General features: G+C 52.9%; 1 protein-coding gene across 4 annotated transcripts; it reads right to left on the reverse strand.

Moving 5' to 3' along the window:
* Positions 1–1,513: 1,513 nt before the first annotated feature.
* On the reverse strand, positions 1,514–12,488 carry SOAT2 (sterol O-acyltransferase 2). Of its 4 annotated transcripts, XM_040488008.1 has the most exons (16): positions 11,874–12,488; positions 11,491–11,697; positions 10,976–11,031; positions 10,315–10,451; positions 9,901–9,960; positions 9,505–9,612; positions 7,750–8,026; positions 7,248–7,317; positions 6,165–6,249; positions 5,625–5,670; positions 5,289–5,418; positions 3,976–4,073; positions 3,448–3,546; positions 2,806–2,941; positions 2,165–2,310; positions 1,514–1,963 (listed from the first exon to the last, which is right to left on the reverse strand). In XM_040488008.1, exons 2-16 carry the CDS (start codon positions 11,564–11,566, stop codon positions 1,913–1,915), a joined length of 1,575 nt encoding a protein of 524 aa, XP_040343942.1. In that variant the 5' UTR covers positions 11,567–11,697; positions 11,874–12,488; the 3' UTR covers positions 1,514–1,912. The 4 variants fall into 4 exon arrangements, 3 of the variants coding, with proteins under 3 accessions (XP_040343942.1, XP_040343941.1, XP_040343943.1); XM_040488007.1 differs by having other exon boundaries at positions 11,491–12,488; XM_040488009.1 differs by lacking the exon at positions 1,514–1,963 and having other exon boundaries at positions 2,197–2,310; positions 4,001–4,073; positions 11,491–12,488.
* Positions 12,489–12,519: the final 31 nt, after the last annotated feature.

Consider the following 12,519-nt stretch of genomic DNA (forward strand, 5'->3'; position numbering starts at 1 on the left):
AGCAAAAGAAAGATATTTGGAGCTATAGATGATTCAAAGAGTATATCAATCTCCTGTCTCACCTGAGGAAAATACTTAAGAAAAAATTTGGTTAGGGAATAGAGAAGTCAAGGTAGAGGAAGATGAAGGGGAGGAGAAAACCCTGCAGTGAGCAAGAAAGTTGGCAAAATATCATACTGTTAAATGTTCATGGAGCTTGACAGACACCTAATTATATCTAGGAACATAAGTACTGTGCTACCTCAGCCAAACCTAGGAATTGGAAGCACAATAAGAAAGCACAGTAAAAGCATTCTAAAGGTCTCTCTTACTGGGGTAGAAAATAAAACATCTGGCAGGAAATAAAACATCTTAATGGAAGAAACAATTGGCATATTAAAAATGATGGTAATGAAGTAGGTATTGGATCATCAGTGCTGGGAAAGAAGGCAACTATCAAGGGAATGGAAAGGTTTAGTAGAACTTCCAAAATAACAAGGGAGCAGGGAAAGGGGAACGGATAGCAGCAACTTGCTATGGAATGATTAAAGAGCATACAAGACAAGGGGCGCCTGCGTGGCTCAGTCGGTTGAACGTCCGGCTTTGGCTCAGGTCATGATCTCGTGGTCCATGAGTTCGGGCTCTGTTGACAGCTCAGATCCTGGAGCCTGCTTTGGATTCTGTGTCCCCCCCTTCTCTCTCTATCCCTCCCTCACTCATGGTCTGTCTCTCAAAAATAAATAAATGTTAAAAATTTAAAAAAAAAAGAACACACAAGATGATATAAGAAATGAAACCAAGGGGCACCTGGGTGGCTCAGTCGGTTAAGCATACAACTCTAGTTTTGGCTCAGGTCATGATCTCGAGGTTTCATGAGTTCAAGCCCTATGTTGGGCTCTGCACTAGCAGCATGGAGCCTGCTTGGGATTCTCTCTCTCCTTCTCTCTCTCTCTCTCTCTAAAATAAGTAAATAAGCATTAAAAAAAAAAAAACCTCAGGCTATCATTTTAAAAATTAAATTTAATTTAAAAATTAGAAAAAAAGATCCTCTCCTTAGAGTGACTACAAAGTCTGGCTTCTGGGATGGTTGTGAACGTGAATATTTTGACCTTCTGAACCCATACAGTCAGGACACTCTTCGTTTTAAGGTCCACTTTATAGCGGTGGATACTGTGGCTCACGAAATGAAAATACTTGTGTAAGGTCTATACGGACAGTTCGTCTCCTGGGTCTGTGGAGGGAAAGGAGGCCTGCTATGTGCCCTTTCCAAATGTGCTAGAGGTTGCTAGGAGTAGAAGGATTAAGGGGTGTGGAAACATGAACTGAGGAAGGAAGAGGTGGGAGGAAGGTGAGGTTGGGTTTTGGGGAGGGGCAAGGCACCGGAAAGGCGAGGCAAGATGCCACCTTCCAGCCCCTTCCAGCCCCTTTCAGCCCCTTCCAGCACAAAGTCTTGCTGCTGTAGACACAGCTCTTCAATCGTGCCTGTCCAATGTGGGCCTTCAACAAATAATGAAGGGAGGAATAAACAAATGAATGAATAAAAAGGGATACAAACTTTATTATTGTATTGGAAGCAGTTCAAACCTTTCTCAGACCTTGATGGCCCTCATTTCTCTAAGTCACCCCACATTCACCAAATCTATAAGATCCTTCAAGTATCCCCAAGTCTGGACAGTGATGAGGTAGGAGGGGGCTCTGTGCCCAATCCGTGGGGCTTGGCGGCTCAAGAGCCACGACCACAGTGAGTTTGTGCTTAGCGGTTCTACAGGTCCTCAGATCTCAGTCCCTGGCATTCCCTGCTGGGGTCATGCCTGCCAGGCCCCCTTGACTTGGAGCTAGATCTAGGAATGCAGGGAGAGGTGCTCTGGTCCAAGGCTTTGCAGGCAGAGAAGGACTTGGTGGCGTCCTCTGGGCAGTGACAGTGCTCTGACTTCTAGGTATGGCAGGACCAAGATCGAGGTGTCACCAGCCCCCAGAAGGTTGTCTGTGCCAGAGAAAGGTGAATTATGCGTGAGTCCCTCCTGTCCCCACCCTACGCGTCCAAGACAAGGGAGCCCATCACCCCCAAACCAGGCCTAGCCCCTGACCATGGCTATTGAATTGGGCAAGAACAGGGGGCTGGCTCTTGGAGAGGGGAGGTGTGTCCTTCTGGATGGGGAGCTGAGGGAGGGCGGTGGTCCCTTACCTGGGGTAGGGGGCAGTGTCGCCGTGCATACCATTCCTGGCAGTACAGGCTGACTTGGATGCCTTGGCCCAGAAAGAGCAAGGTCCACATTAGCACATTCCATGCTGGGCCTGTGTGCCGGTCATGCATCATGAAGTTCAGCAGCCCTGATGCAGGAGGAAAGGTTGTTACCCCAATTCCAGTGCCTTGTCTCCCTGGATGCCCCCCACCCCCCCCATCCCAGGGTACTGGGAAGAGATGGAACAGGAAGGCATCATTGAGGAAGATCTTGAGCCCAGCTCCGGCAACCCATGGAGGTCTCGAGCGGCTCATGTAAAACCAGGATTCCTCAGTTTACACATCAATATCCTGGATCTCATACTAAACCTCCCAGCCTCATGCCAGTTTTCTCTCCTTTGTCTCCCTCTATGTGTGCCCTGCTCAGATGCTCCACTCCAGCCAGAAATCATCTCTCACATCCCCCAGGATACCTCCTGCTGCTTCCCTCCCTGTTCCTAAGTTCCTCCCCACCCCAACTTTCATGCCTCTTCCCAGAAGGGTATGTGGCCTCCCCCATCCATCTGGAATCTGCAGGAGCAGGACTCCTGGCCTCCTCCCTCTGGATGGCTCCCCCTCCAGTGGCACACAGAGGCCAAGCTCACCTCCAAAGACAAGGAAGAGCATGAGCATGACCGGGTAGAAGAATCCCAGGACAAAGCAGAAGATGTACTCATGGACCACTGCAGAAACCAGGAACACACCCAACATGGCTGCCCCTCGGGCCCGGCCACCGAGAAGCTGGCAGGGGATGGGGGAGAAGGGTGGAATGAGTCTCTCTAAGACTCTTCCACAAAGAGTCCCCTCCTTAAGGAAGCCAGAAAGTATACAGTACAATGGAAAGAATATGAGATTTGGGGGTCTCAAGGGGTGATACGTCCTACTTAAGTTCTTTGGGCCTTACATGCAATTTTTTAAAGGGGACATAAGAATACTTACTTCTCAGGATTACAGTGCAGATTATGTATGTGAAAAGCCTTGGTAACTGAGAATTGCTACATGCATGTTTCTCAGAAGTCTAAGGAGGAGAGAAGTGCTCTGTGGAGGGGTGGGGTTAGGAGTAAAGAGGGAAGGAAGTTAGATCCTAAGAAGGATTTTCTGCCCACTGGGTTGGGTAGAAAGGAGCAGATGAAAGTCCAGGGGGCCCCTAGGTCTGGAAAAGGCGGATGATGCAGAGGAAGGGAAGGAGAATGTTCTGGGGAGGCTACATTAACTGTGGGAGTTGAGGGGGTCTGCAGAGCCCATACCCACAGCCCATCTTGATAGACGTAGCTGTACAGCCAGTCATGGACCACCACGTTCCAAGTGCGGTAGTAGTTGGAGAAGGACGTTGAATTCCACCAGTCCTGGGGAAGAGTGGGTCAGGGTTAGGGGAAGGAGGTGAGCATCAGGGCCCTGACTCTTCCCAGGCCCCAGTGGCTCCCCCTTGCTCCCTGCACCCTATCCCAATTTTCTTCCACAAGGGGCTGGGCCCTGGCTGAAGAGGGACAGCAAGAACTTTCCCTGCAGTCTCTTCAGGACCTGAGGCCCACACTCCCTCCTTCATCCCCTTCCAGGAGAAGATGGTTCCAGTGTACCATGCGCACAGAAGCAGTTAGCCCTGGCTAGTCAAGAGGTGGACAGGTGGCATTAGAGCCACACCCAGAGGAGCGCATTTCTCACGTGAGAGCTTGACAGCACAGCTGAGGTGACACCCAATGGAGCCATCATCCTCCCCAGATCGCTCCCCAGACCTCCCTGCACCCAGCTCCCAAGTGGCCAGGTCCAGGCCCCACCCGATAGAACATTCTGTCTCCAAACCGTAGCATCTCTGCGAAGGCGTTGAGCCAGCAGTGGAGGAAGGCAAAGAAGATGAGCAGCAGCATGAAGATGCCTGGTGAGTGGGGACAAGGGCTGCATGTCAGACTGCCCACCTGGCTCCCTTGGGAAGCCCTGAGGGGTCCTCATCAGCAACCAGGGCCCCAACTCCTTCCAGCCAGTTATTTGTCACTCACAAATTCTTACATTCATTTTTTTTTTTAATTTTTTTTTTCAACGTTTATTTATTTTTGGGACAGAGAGAGACAGAGCATGAACGGGGGAGGGGCAGAGAGAGAGGGAGACACAGAATCGGAAACAGGCTCCAGGCTCTGAGCCATCAGCCCAGAGCCTGATGCGGGGCTCGAACCCACGGGCCGCGAGATCGTGACCTGGCTGAAGTCGGACGCTTAACCGACTGCGCCACCCAGGCGCCCCTTACATTCATTAATCCATCCATCTGCTCATGAACTCCAAGCCACATGTCGGGGATGCACAGATGAATCTCAAAGCCCTGGCCATTGGCAGTTCACAGAGTGGTTGGAGAGAGAGAAAGAGAGAGAGAGACAGAGGCAGAGATCGGGACAGAGACAAGTCCAACCATGCGTCAAGGTCAAATGTGCTGGGAGCTAAGCACGGGTGGCTATTGAGGTGCTTGGGAATGCAGAGCAAGGGGTGGGTCATAGTGACTGATGGCTAAAACTGACAGGCTTCCTAGAGGAGGGGGCATCTTTGTTATGGGCCTCCAGAAACAGACTGGAGTTCACAGCTGGAAAATGGGGAAAGGTCATTCCAAGCTGAGACCCCAGTATGAGCAAAAGCCCGGAGGCATGAAAGTACATGTCTTTCAAGGAATGGCTGAGCTTGTGGCAGGACGAGAAGATAGGCTAGGCTGTCGGGGAAGGGGTCTTGAATGCCAGGCCAAGGGGTCAAATCTTATCTGGAGATGCCAGCAATGGGGAGTGACTGGAGTTTTGGAAGCAGAGTAGGGAATGATTAACCTGTAGGAGGGAAGTTCATCTGGGCAGCAGTGTCAGGGGAAGGTGGGAAGATTGAGAGGGAAAGCAGGCAGGCGAGGAGGCTGATGTGGAAAGAGGCAGTGGAGTGGCCATCTGAATGAACTGAGACCCTAGCAATGGAGCAATGAGGAGGCGAGGGACACATGTGGGAGAGGTTTCTGAGGCAGGAGGTGTTGAATCTGGCTGAAGGAAAGGAGTGAGGGGAGGGAGGAGCCCCCCGCTAAGCCTTCCCAGGGTGCAGCCCTCCCCAGCCCTGCCTTCGGTGGGCATACCTGGCAAGGTGGCGTGCATGATAGACAGCACCAGAGCCCGGGTACTGAAGGGCTCCCGGCTCATGTTGGCAAAGACGGGAACGCAGAGGCGGCCCAGGATGAAGCAGGCATAGAGTACGCAGCCCAGAGCCTGGGGGGCGGTGGGTGGGGGGTACATAACTTTGACAGGGGTCACTAGCAGCTGCCCCCTCGACTCTGGAACCGGATTCTGGCCCAGCACCTGCCTCCTCTTACCTTAGCCCCACCCTCTGACCTCCTCCCCAGGCCTCCCGGACCCCACTTCCAGAAATGCCCCACTCAGTCACCACAAGTCACATTTCTACCCCATCTTCTGACCTGGGCAAAGTTCTTGGCCACGTAATTCCACCTGACGTTGGGTGTCCTGCAGCAGCAATGGGGACAATATGTTTTTAGTCTTTTTATCTTTTAGCTTGTTCCATACCCACTGGTACACAGGTTCTAGGGCCCTCTCTCCGAAGCTCCCTCAATTGCTCGGGCCTGGGAGGATTATCTAGGCAGGCAAGGGTCTAGAACACTTTGGACCTTCCCCAGTAGACATGGCAAATGGATTTTTAACTTGAAGGTCAACTAAAGTGCAACCATCGGGAGGTTGCTCCAGACCGATGGGTTTCCCAGGGTGCAGGATTTTCAGTGCTAACACTGGGACAGCCCAGGGCCAACCCAGGACAGTTGGCCACCCTTGTGGGTTGTGCTTGGAGAAGGCGTAGTCTGTCTGACACCTATTTCCCATTTTTATTATGGGATGCTTCCTGAGACCGTGGTCAGTGCCTGAGGCTACAGGCCTCAGAGAATGGAAAGTAGAAGGCAAGGTCCCTGATGGGTCTGGGCATTTGGGAAAGAGGAGCAGGGTCTTACCTGGGGTAAGTCTCCCTGTAGATTAGTGTTGGGCAGAAGAGGAAGTAGAGGTAGCTGGAGAAACTGGGGGCCCGCATGCCCTCACCTGGGGAGGAAGGAGAGGGCTTGGATCAGTGAAGTGGGGAAGGAGAGAGGGCAGGGGGAGTGGAGGCTGGGACTGGTGGGTGGAGGCCTGGATGGGGCAGAGGTGCGGTGGGGGGGGGGGGTGGAGTGGGAGGGACCCGACTTTGGGTCTGGAGGTGCAGTCGGGAAGGTGAGACTAGGCAGGAGCTGAAGCTGCTCTTTGGTTGCCCTTCTTTTGCTTCCATTCTAGGCACCCTACTTTCTGGTGCAGCACCTGCTGTGGCCAGAGTTTCATTTGGCATTTATAAGCTCCACCACCCATTCTTTCTCTCCTTCTGCTCTGACTCCCCCACCACATTTTTATTTTTTTTTTCAACGTTTATTTATTTTTGGGACAGAGAGAGACAGAGCATGAACGGGGGAGGGGCAGAGAGAGAGGGAGACACAGAATCAGAAACAGGCTCCAGGCTCTGAGCCATCAGCCCAGAGCCCGACGCGGGGCTCGAACTCACGGACAGCGAGATCGTGACCTGGCTGAAGTCGGACGCTTAACCGACTGCGCCACCCAGGTGCCCCTCCCCACCACATTTTTAAAAAGATTTTATTTTTAAGTAATTTGTACACCCAACGTGGGGCTCGAACCCATGACCCTGAGATCAAGAGTCACATGCTCTGCCGACAGAGCCAGGATATACGTCCATCAGATCTTAAGTCCAACACTTAACCACTCGGTCATCCTGGTACCTCCTGACTTGCTAATATGAGGCTCTCATACTCTGGGTCTTTCCAGGCTAAGCCTGGAAATTGGAAAGCGCCAGAAGTCCTGGGCCACAGAGGTACCATATCTCAGAGGTGGGACCAGAGGATGCCTAATGACTAAAGCCCACAGAGTCTAGTTGGAGGTCAGAATTCTGCCCTGGGAGCAACACAGGCTTAGGAAGTCAGAGCTTTTGTGAGAATCCTGGTATGGCTGGCTTCATTCAAACAGCCAAAATGACTGAGTTCAAAGCAGTGCCTCACCTCCTCTGGCACAAAGGGTTCCAGGCACAGCCTCTCTCAAGAAGGAGTAGCTCTTCATCAGGAGCCTGACCTGAGAAGGAATGGAAGGGAGGTTAAGTTGCTGTGTGGCTTTGAGCAAATCACTTAACATCTCTGTGCACTTGTTTACCGAAGAGAGAGGCCGGTGGACTGCAAAATCTGTACGATCAAAGCCCATACTTTATTTTTTTGTCGGGTAGTCTTTTAACCTAACACAGGTAGCTGCTGGGATGAATCAGGAGTAAAGACGTACAGGAAACGCCAGGGCGGAGCCTCCAACCAGCCAACCCCCCTGACTCCTTGCAAAATCCGATTACTTTTGCATAACAGCAAATATCCTTGGTTCCTGCTGGTGCCCTCAAATCCTTCCAGATGGACTCCGCCCTTAGTAACTAGCTCCGCCTCCACCAATACTGTAGTATCAAGTCCCCTTCCCCACAGGGGCCCTACCCCAGCCTCGCCTGCCCATCACCCCATCACCTACCTGCTCAAAGACCAGGATACAGCGGGAGGCAGGCGGGAGCTGATACTTCAATGCCACGTGGACGGGGAGGACCCAGAGCACGGTGGTGTGGACAGCCAGCATCATGCAGCCCAGGCCCACCCCCAGCATCCAGGCCCCTCTTGCCCGGGGCCTCGCCCACAGCCTCAGGGCCTGGTAGGGCACCAGCAGAGTGGACAGGAACATGGGGACCCACGTCATCAGCGCCAAGGGCAGCTGTCCAAAGCTGAAGATCAGTAGGTCAAACTCCAGCATCAGCCTTGGAGTAGAGAGGAAGAGACAAGGTAGACAAATGTGTGGCCCGACTTTGTCCCCTCCCTGTGCAGTCAGAACTCTTGGGAAATAAACTGAGGCATTTTGCCCGAATTTCCAGCTCCCCATATCTGAAGGTGTTCAAGATGGCACCTCTATTGTCCCAAACTTCTAACACAGGGCGTCGCTGGAAAAGACTGGATTGTGGGATGGGTTTGCTTACAAATGACCTTTAGAGCCCTCTGAATTTTGCGGTGTTGCAGAAGGGCTCAGAACTTTGTATGCCGTGGGCATTAGAATATGAGGTTTTCAGAGTTTAACTTTGATTTTTGTCAGTTTTGTTCTTTTGGAACGTCTGTCGCTGCAGACGCAAGTTAGTGGAAAGCAGGTTGTTAGGTGTTTTGTTTGCTTAGGTTAAGAGTGTTTGGCTTGTAATGGTGAAAAGTTGGAAACAACCTAAGTGTCCCTTGGTAAAGGACCAAATGAGCAAAAGACTGGCACCTCCAGACCACAGTCATTAAGAACAGTGGGCTGACCTGGAAAGATCTCTGAGATAGGAAGATAGGTTGTTAAGGAATGAAATCAAGAAGTACAGTGAATATCTTATTTATATAAACTTTCTACACACCGCTTCTTGGTTCTTATAGACACGTGGGGGTGAATGCGTGGCAAATGCTCTAGAGGGACTCTCTGAAACCTGTGAAAACCCTTACATCCGGTCTGGGGTTGAGGGAGTAGTCGGGAAGGACGGTCCCTTGACATGCATTTGGACTTTTTACTGAGATTTGATCCTTATACCACTCATAGAATTAACAACAGTTTTACCAGAAGGAAATACGTTGCAGAACCTGCAGATCTTTGATCCTTTTCTTTTTACTGCTTCCTAAACTCTACTTAGGGTGAGGTAGGGGACGTGCAAATACAGACCCCCTGGGGCTACAGAGCCCTCTGAGGCTCACCCCCAGCGTGGGGGGGGGGGTGCTCTTTGGGGGCGTTTGCATGCATGTCTGTCTCCCCCCTCCCCAAGACTGGTAGTGCCTCATAGACAGGGAGGGGGTCTGGCCGTCATCTCTCTGGCTCCCAGGGTGGGTCCTTGGGAAGTGCTCCATGAAGGTTGCTTGGATTGAACTTGGGAAGAACTTGAGAGAGTGGTGTGAAGCGAGCCTGCTAGCTTACATGGATCTGCCTTGGGGCAAGTTTCCTACTGAGAAGTATTTGAGCAGGCGACAGAGTGTCCCCAGAGTGGCTGACCTGGAAGGTCAGAGCAAGGGCCATCCAAAGGCTGTGGAAGGAAGAAGTCAAGGTGCGTTTTAGGTGGGAATGTTGCTGGAAGCAATGTTGATATGGGTCCAGGAATCACAAGATCAAAGGAGGCCTTGTGCTGTCTTAAGCCAGTGGCAAGTGGAACACTAGGGACCTAGGGGGTGTGATCCACGTGCCTGTCCCAGGCATGGGTGGGGGGGCCGCGGGGCCCCCGCCGCCTACCTGCCCTCATCAATGAAGTCGATGGCCAGGGTGCTGATGATGAAGACGCACAAGCCGGCGATGAACATGTGGTAGATGGTGCGGAAATGCTGTACTTCCATCAGCTCGCTGGGGGGACAGGGGCCCGAATGTCAGTGTGGGAGGGTCCTCGAGGTCCCGCAGACCCCGCTCAGACACTGTACGCGGGTGGGGGTGGGGTGGGGACTAGTGATTGGGAACTTCCAGCTAAAGGCTGGGCCGATCACACCCAGGGCAAATGGGGAGACTAAACTTTAGAAACCTTCTCCAAGTCTTCCCTCCAAACACCTAGAACCCGAGGATGAGAAATGAGGTGTCCTGGAACCCTCGCTGAATCCCTTTCTTTTCCTCCATCCCCTGCCCTTTACGTGGACTTACTCAAGCAGGGACTTTCGGATGATGAAAATTTTCCGCTTCCCCAGGGATGGCTCCCGGGCCCTAAATGAAGACAGTTGTTCTGGATCAGGACCCAGAGGAAGAAGGCCCTGGGTAGAGAGCAGGGCCTTGCAGAAGGTCAATACTTGGGAGCCAAAGGCAATAGTAGAGGTAGGTCAGGGCCAGGGCCAGAGGGCAGGAGCAGGTGGAAGGTCAGGGCCAGGGCAGAAAAAGACCCCAAAGGTGGAGGTCAGTGTTGGGCAGGCAGAGGCAATACGAGCAAAAGAGGGAAGGTTGAAGTCGGGGTCATGCCAGTGCTGGCAAAGGAAGTATGAGATGATATTTAGGGTTCATGACCCTTATGCTAGAGGAGCCCGCTCTAGCCATTCCCCAGCCCCCAGGTCCTCAGACTCTTACTTGCTCAAGGAATCTGGAGGAATGGAGGACAGGGGTCCGCCTTGTTGTGGGTAGCATTGGATGGCTTCCTGCACGGCCCGATCCAGCAGCTCTATCAGCTGTCCCTGTGCTTGCTCCAGCAACTGTGTCTTCACAGCCTGCAGGGCAAAGCAGGGCAAGACCCAATGTCCCTCCACCCGGGCAGCCATCCTCTGGTTCTCCATATATCTACTGAACTTCTTCTCTCTGAGCCAGGCACATTGCTAAGCGCTGGGGATAGAAACATGAACAGGCACGGTTCTTGCCGAGAGGCTCCCCCCAAATTTATCTCTCTCTGGCTTCCCAGACCAGCAGTGAGGACCAAGGAAAGACATTTCCAGCGCCAGGGCCTGGATCCCAACCACTTTGTCGTCTCTGACCCTACTCCCTTCCCCCTGTCCCCAGCCTTCCCTCTGCTGACCTTTAGCCCGACTAACAGAAGACTGTTCACTGGCTGACTCTTGGCCCCTGCCCTGCTGACCTGTATTCCAACCCCCTCCATCTTAGCCGTTGGCTCCAACCTGATCTGAAAGGTTTTGAACCCAAGAACAAATTGTCTTTATCACCAGGCTGGTCTTCGTCCCTGTCTCCTTCCACTCCCAAGACCTGTCCATCTTGACGTCTGACCCCTGACCTCCCTCACCTCCATATGTCGGGTCCATTGCACCAAGTCCAGGCCTCTGTCCTTCTCAATGTTTCCTAGGGGTAGGGTCAAAGGGCACACCCAAGGGGGAGGGGGAGTTAGGGTTCTGTGACCTTGTACGGACCCAGAAACATCCTTTTTCCAGGAAATGCTTTCTGCAAGCTCAGCAGCCTCCCTGCCCCCAACCAGTCGATATGTAGTATCACAGTGAGGCGATCAGAAGGGGAAGTCATTTTTGCAGGGGGTGACGCCACTGGGAGCCGGATGACAATATCCGGGACTGGGAAGCTACTCCATTCACCCTCTGGGGTGAAAGAGTCTGCAAGATAAGGCACGGGCCCCCCCCCCCCCCGCTCCGAATATCCCTTTCACTTCCCTTTCCCGGCTGGGCAGTGAGGGACAGAGGCAGGGGCTGCCTCCCCTGTCCTCCCAAGAGAGTAGGAGCCTCCCCCGCAGCAATGCGTCTCCACCTCCAACGCCCCCTGAGCTTTCTGCACCCCCAGAGGGTGCCTCACCACCTCCGGAGCGTCGGCGCTCTTGCTCTCCTCTCGGCCCTTCTCCCTTCCGCGATCGGGCCGCCCTTGGCTCCATGGTGTGAGTCTCGACCGGGCAGTAGGCGGCTATGGAGTGTTCCCTCCCTTCCTTCACAGCCTGCCAAGCTCTTATCTCACTCGGTTCATCTGACAGCTCCAAAGACTAAAGTCCTTTCAGGAGGAGGAGACCTTCAGGAGCACAATAGGTTATCAGGTCTAGAGGGTAACACTTCTCAGCTACAGGCTCGGCTCAGCTGGCTGTCCCAGGGAGGGTTGCAACACCCCAACAGCCCTACCGGCCGCCCAGATGCCCAGCTGAGCGAGCTATCCCTCCCACCAGAACAGTGGCCGTGCACTGTGTGTACCTATGTATGTCCATGGGGAGGGGGACTTTGCCTCTCTGAGGCTTATCACATAGGATGACTTGCCTGCCGATCTCTTTCCCAGCAGCCTGATCTCTTTCCCAGCAGCCTGAAGGATCTTTAGGTATCAGTGCACTAGGCTCCCTTAGACCAGGAGATAAGGTGTGGGAAAGAACCTTGTCAGCTCAAAAGCACTGTGTGCAAGTGATTAATGTTCTGATGTGACTAATGTTCTGTGACAAGGTGGCGTTCTGGCCCCTCCAGGAAGTGTTGGGTGCCAGGACCCCCTCCCCCCAAATCAGCTCTTCCCTACACCTGCTTGGATTAGCATGTGGGCAGAAAGGGGGCAAAACAAACACTTATTCAGCACCTAGGGAACACCAGGTATCGTCACAAACCACTCTGAAGGAAGAGCGAGATTTGAATCCTCCCTCTGTCATTTACCAGCTGTGTGACTTCAGGCGAACGACCCAGATATTTTAAGCCACAGTTTCCTCCTCTGAAAAACAGGGGCCAAAGTTCCTCCCTCACAAGGTTATTGTAAGCTCAGAATGAGGTAGTGCAGGTAAAAACACAGGGTCCAGGGTCTGGCCCATGGGAAGGGCTTAGTAAATAAGAATTTCCAGGGGCGCCTGGGTGGCACAGTCGG

This window comes from Herpailurus yagouaroundi, unplaced genomic scaffold (assembly GCF_014898765.1).
Source record: "Herpailurus yagouaroundi ecotype Mexico unplaced genomic scaffold, PumYag 166, whole genome shotgun sequence".
Taxonomy (NCBI): domain Eukaryota; kingdom Metazoa; phylum Chordata; class Mammalia; order Carnivora; family Felidae; genus Herpailurus; species Herpailurus yagouaroundi.

Excerpts from the sequence above, each read along its gene's own strand:
- SOAT2 (XM_040488008.1), bottom strand. The coding sequence starts at position 11,566 with ATGGAGCCAAGGGCGGCCCGATCGCGGAAGGGAGAAGGGCCGAGAGGA. Across the intron at positions 8,027-9,504 it reads GACTTCATTGATGAGGGCAG|GCTGATGCTGGAGTTTGACC; the intron begins GTAGGCGGCGGG and ends CTCTACTCCAAG. Across the intron at positions 3,547-3,975 it reads GAGACAGAATGTTCTATCGG|GACTGGTGGAATTCAACGTC; the intron begins GTGGGGCCTGGA and ends ACTCTTCCCCAG.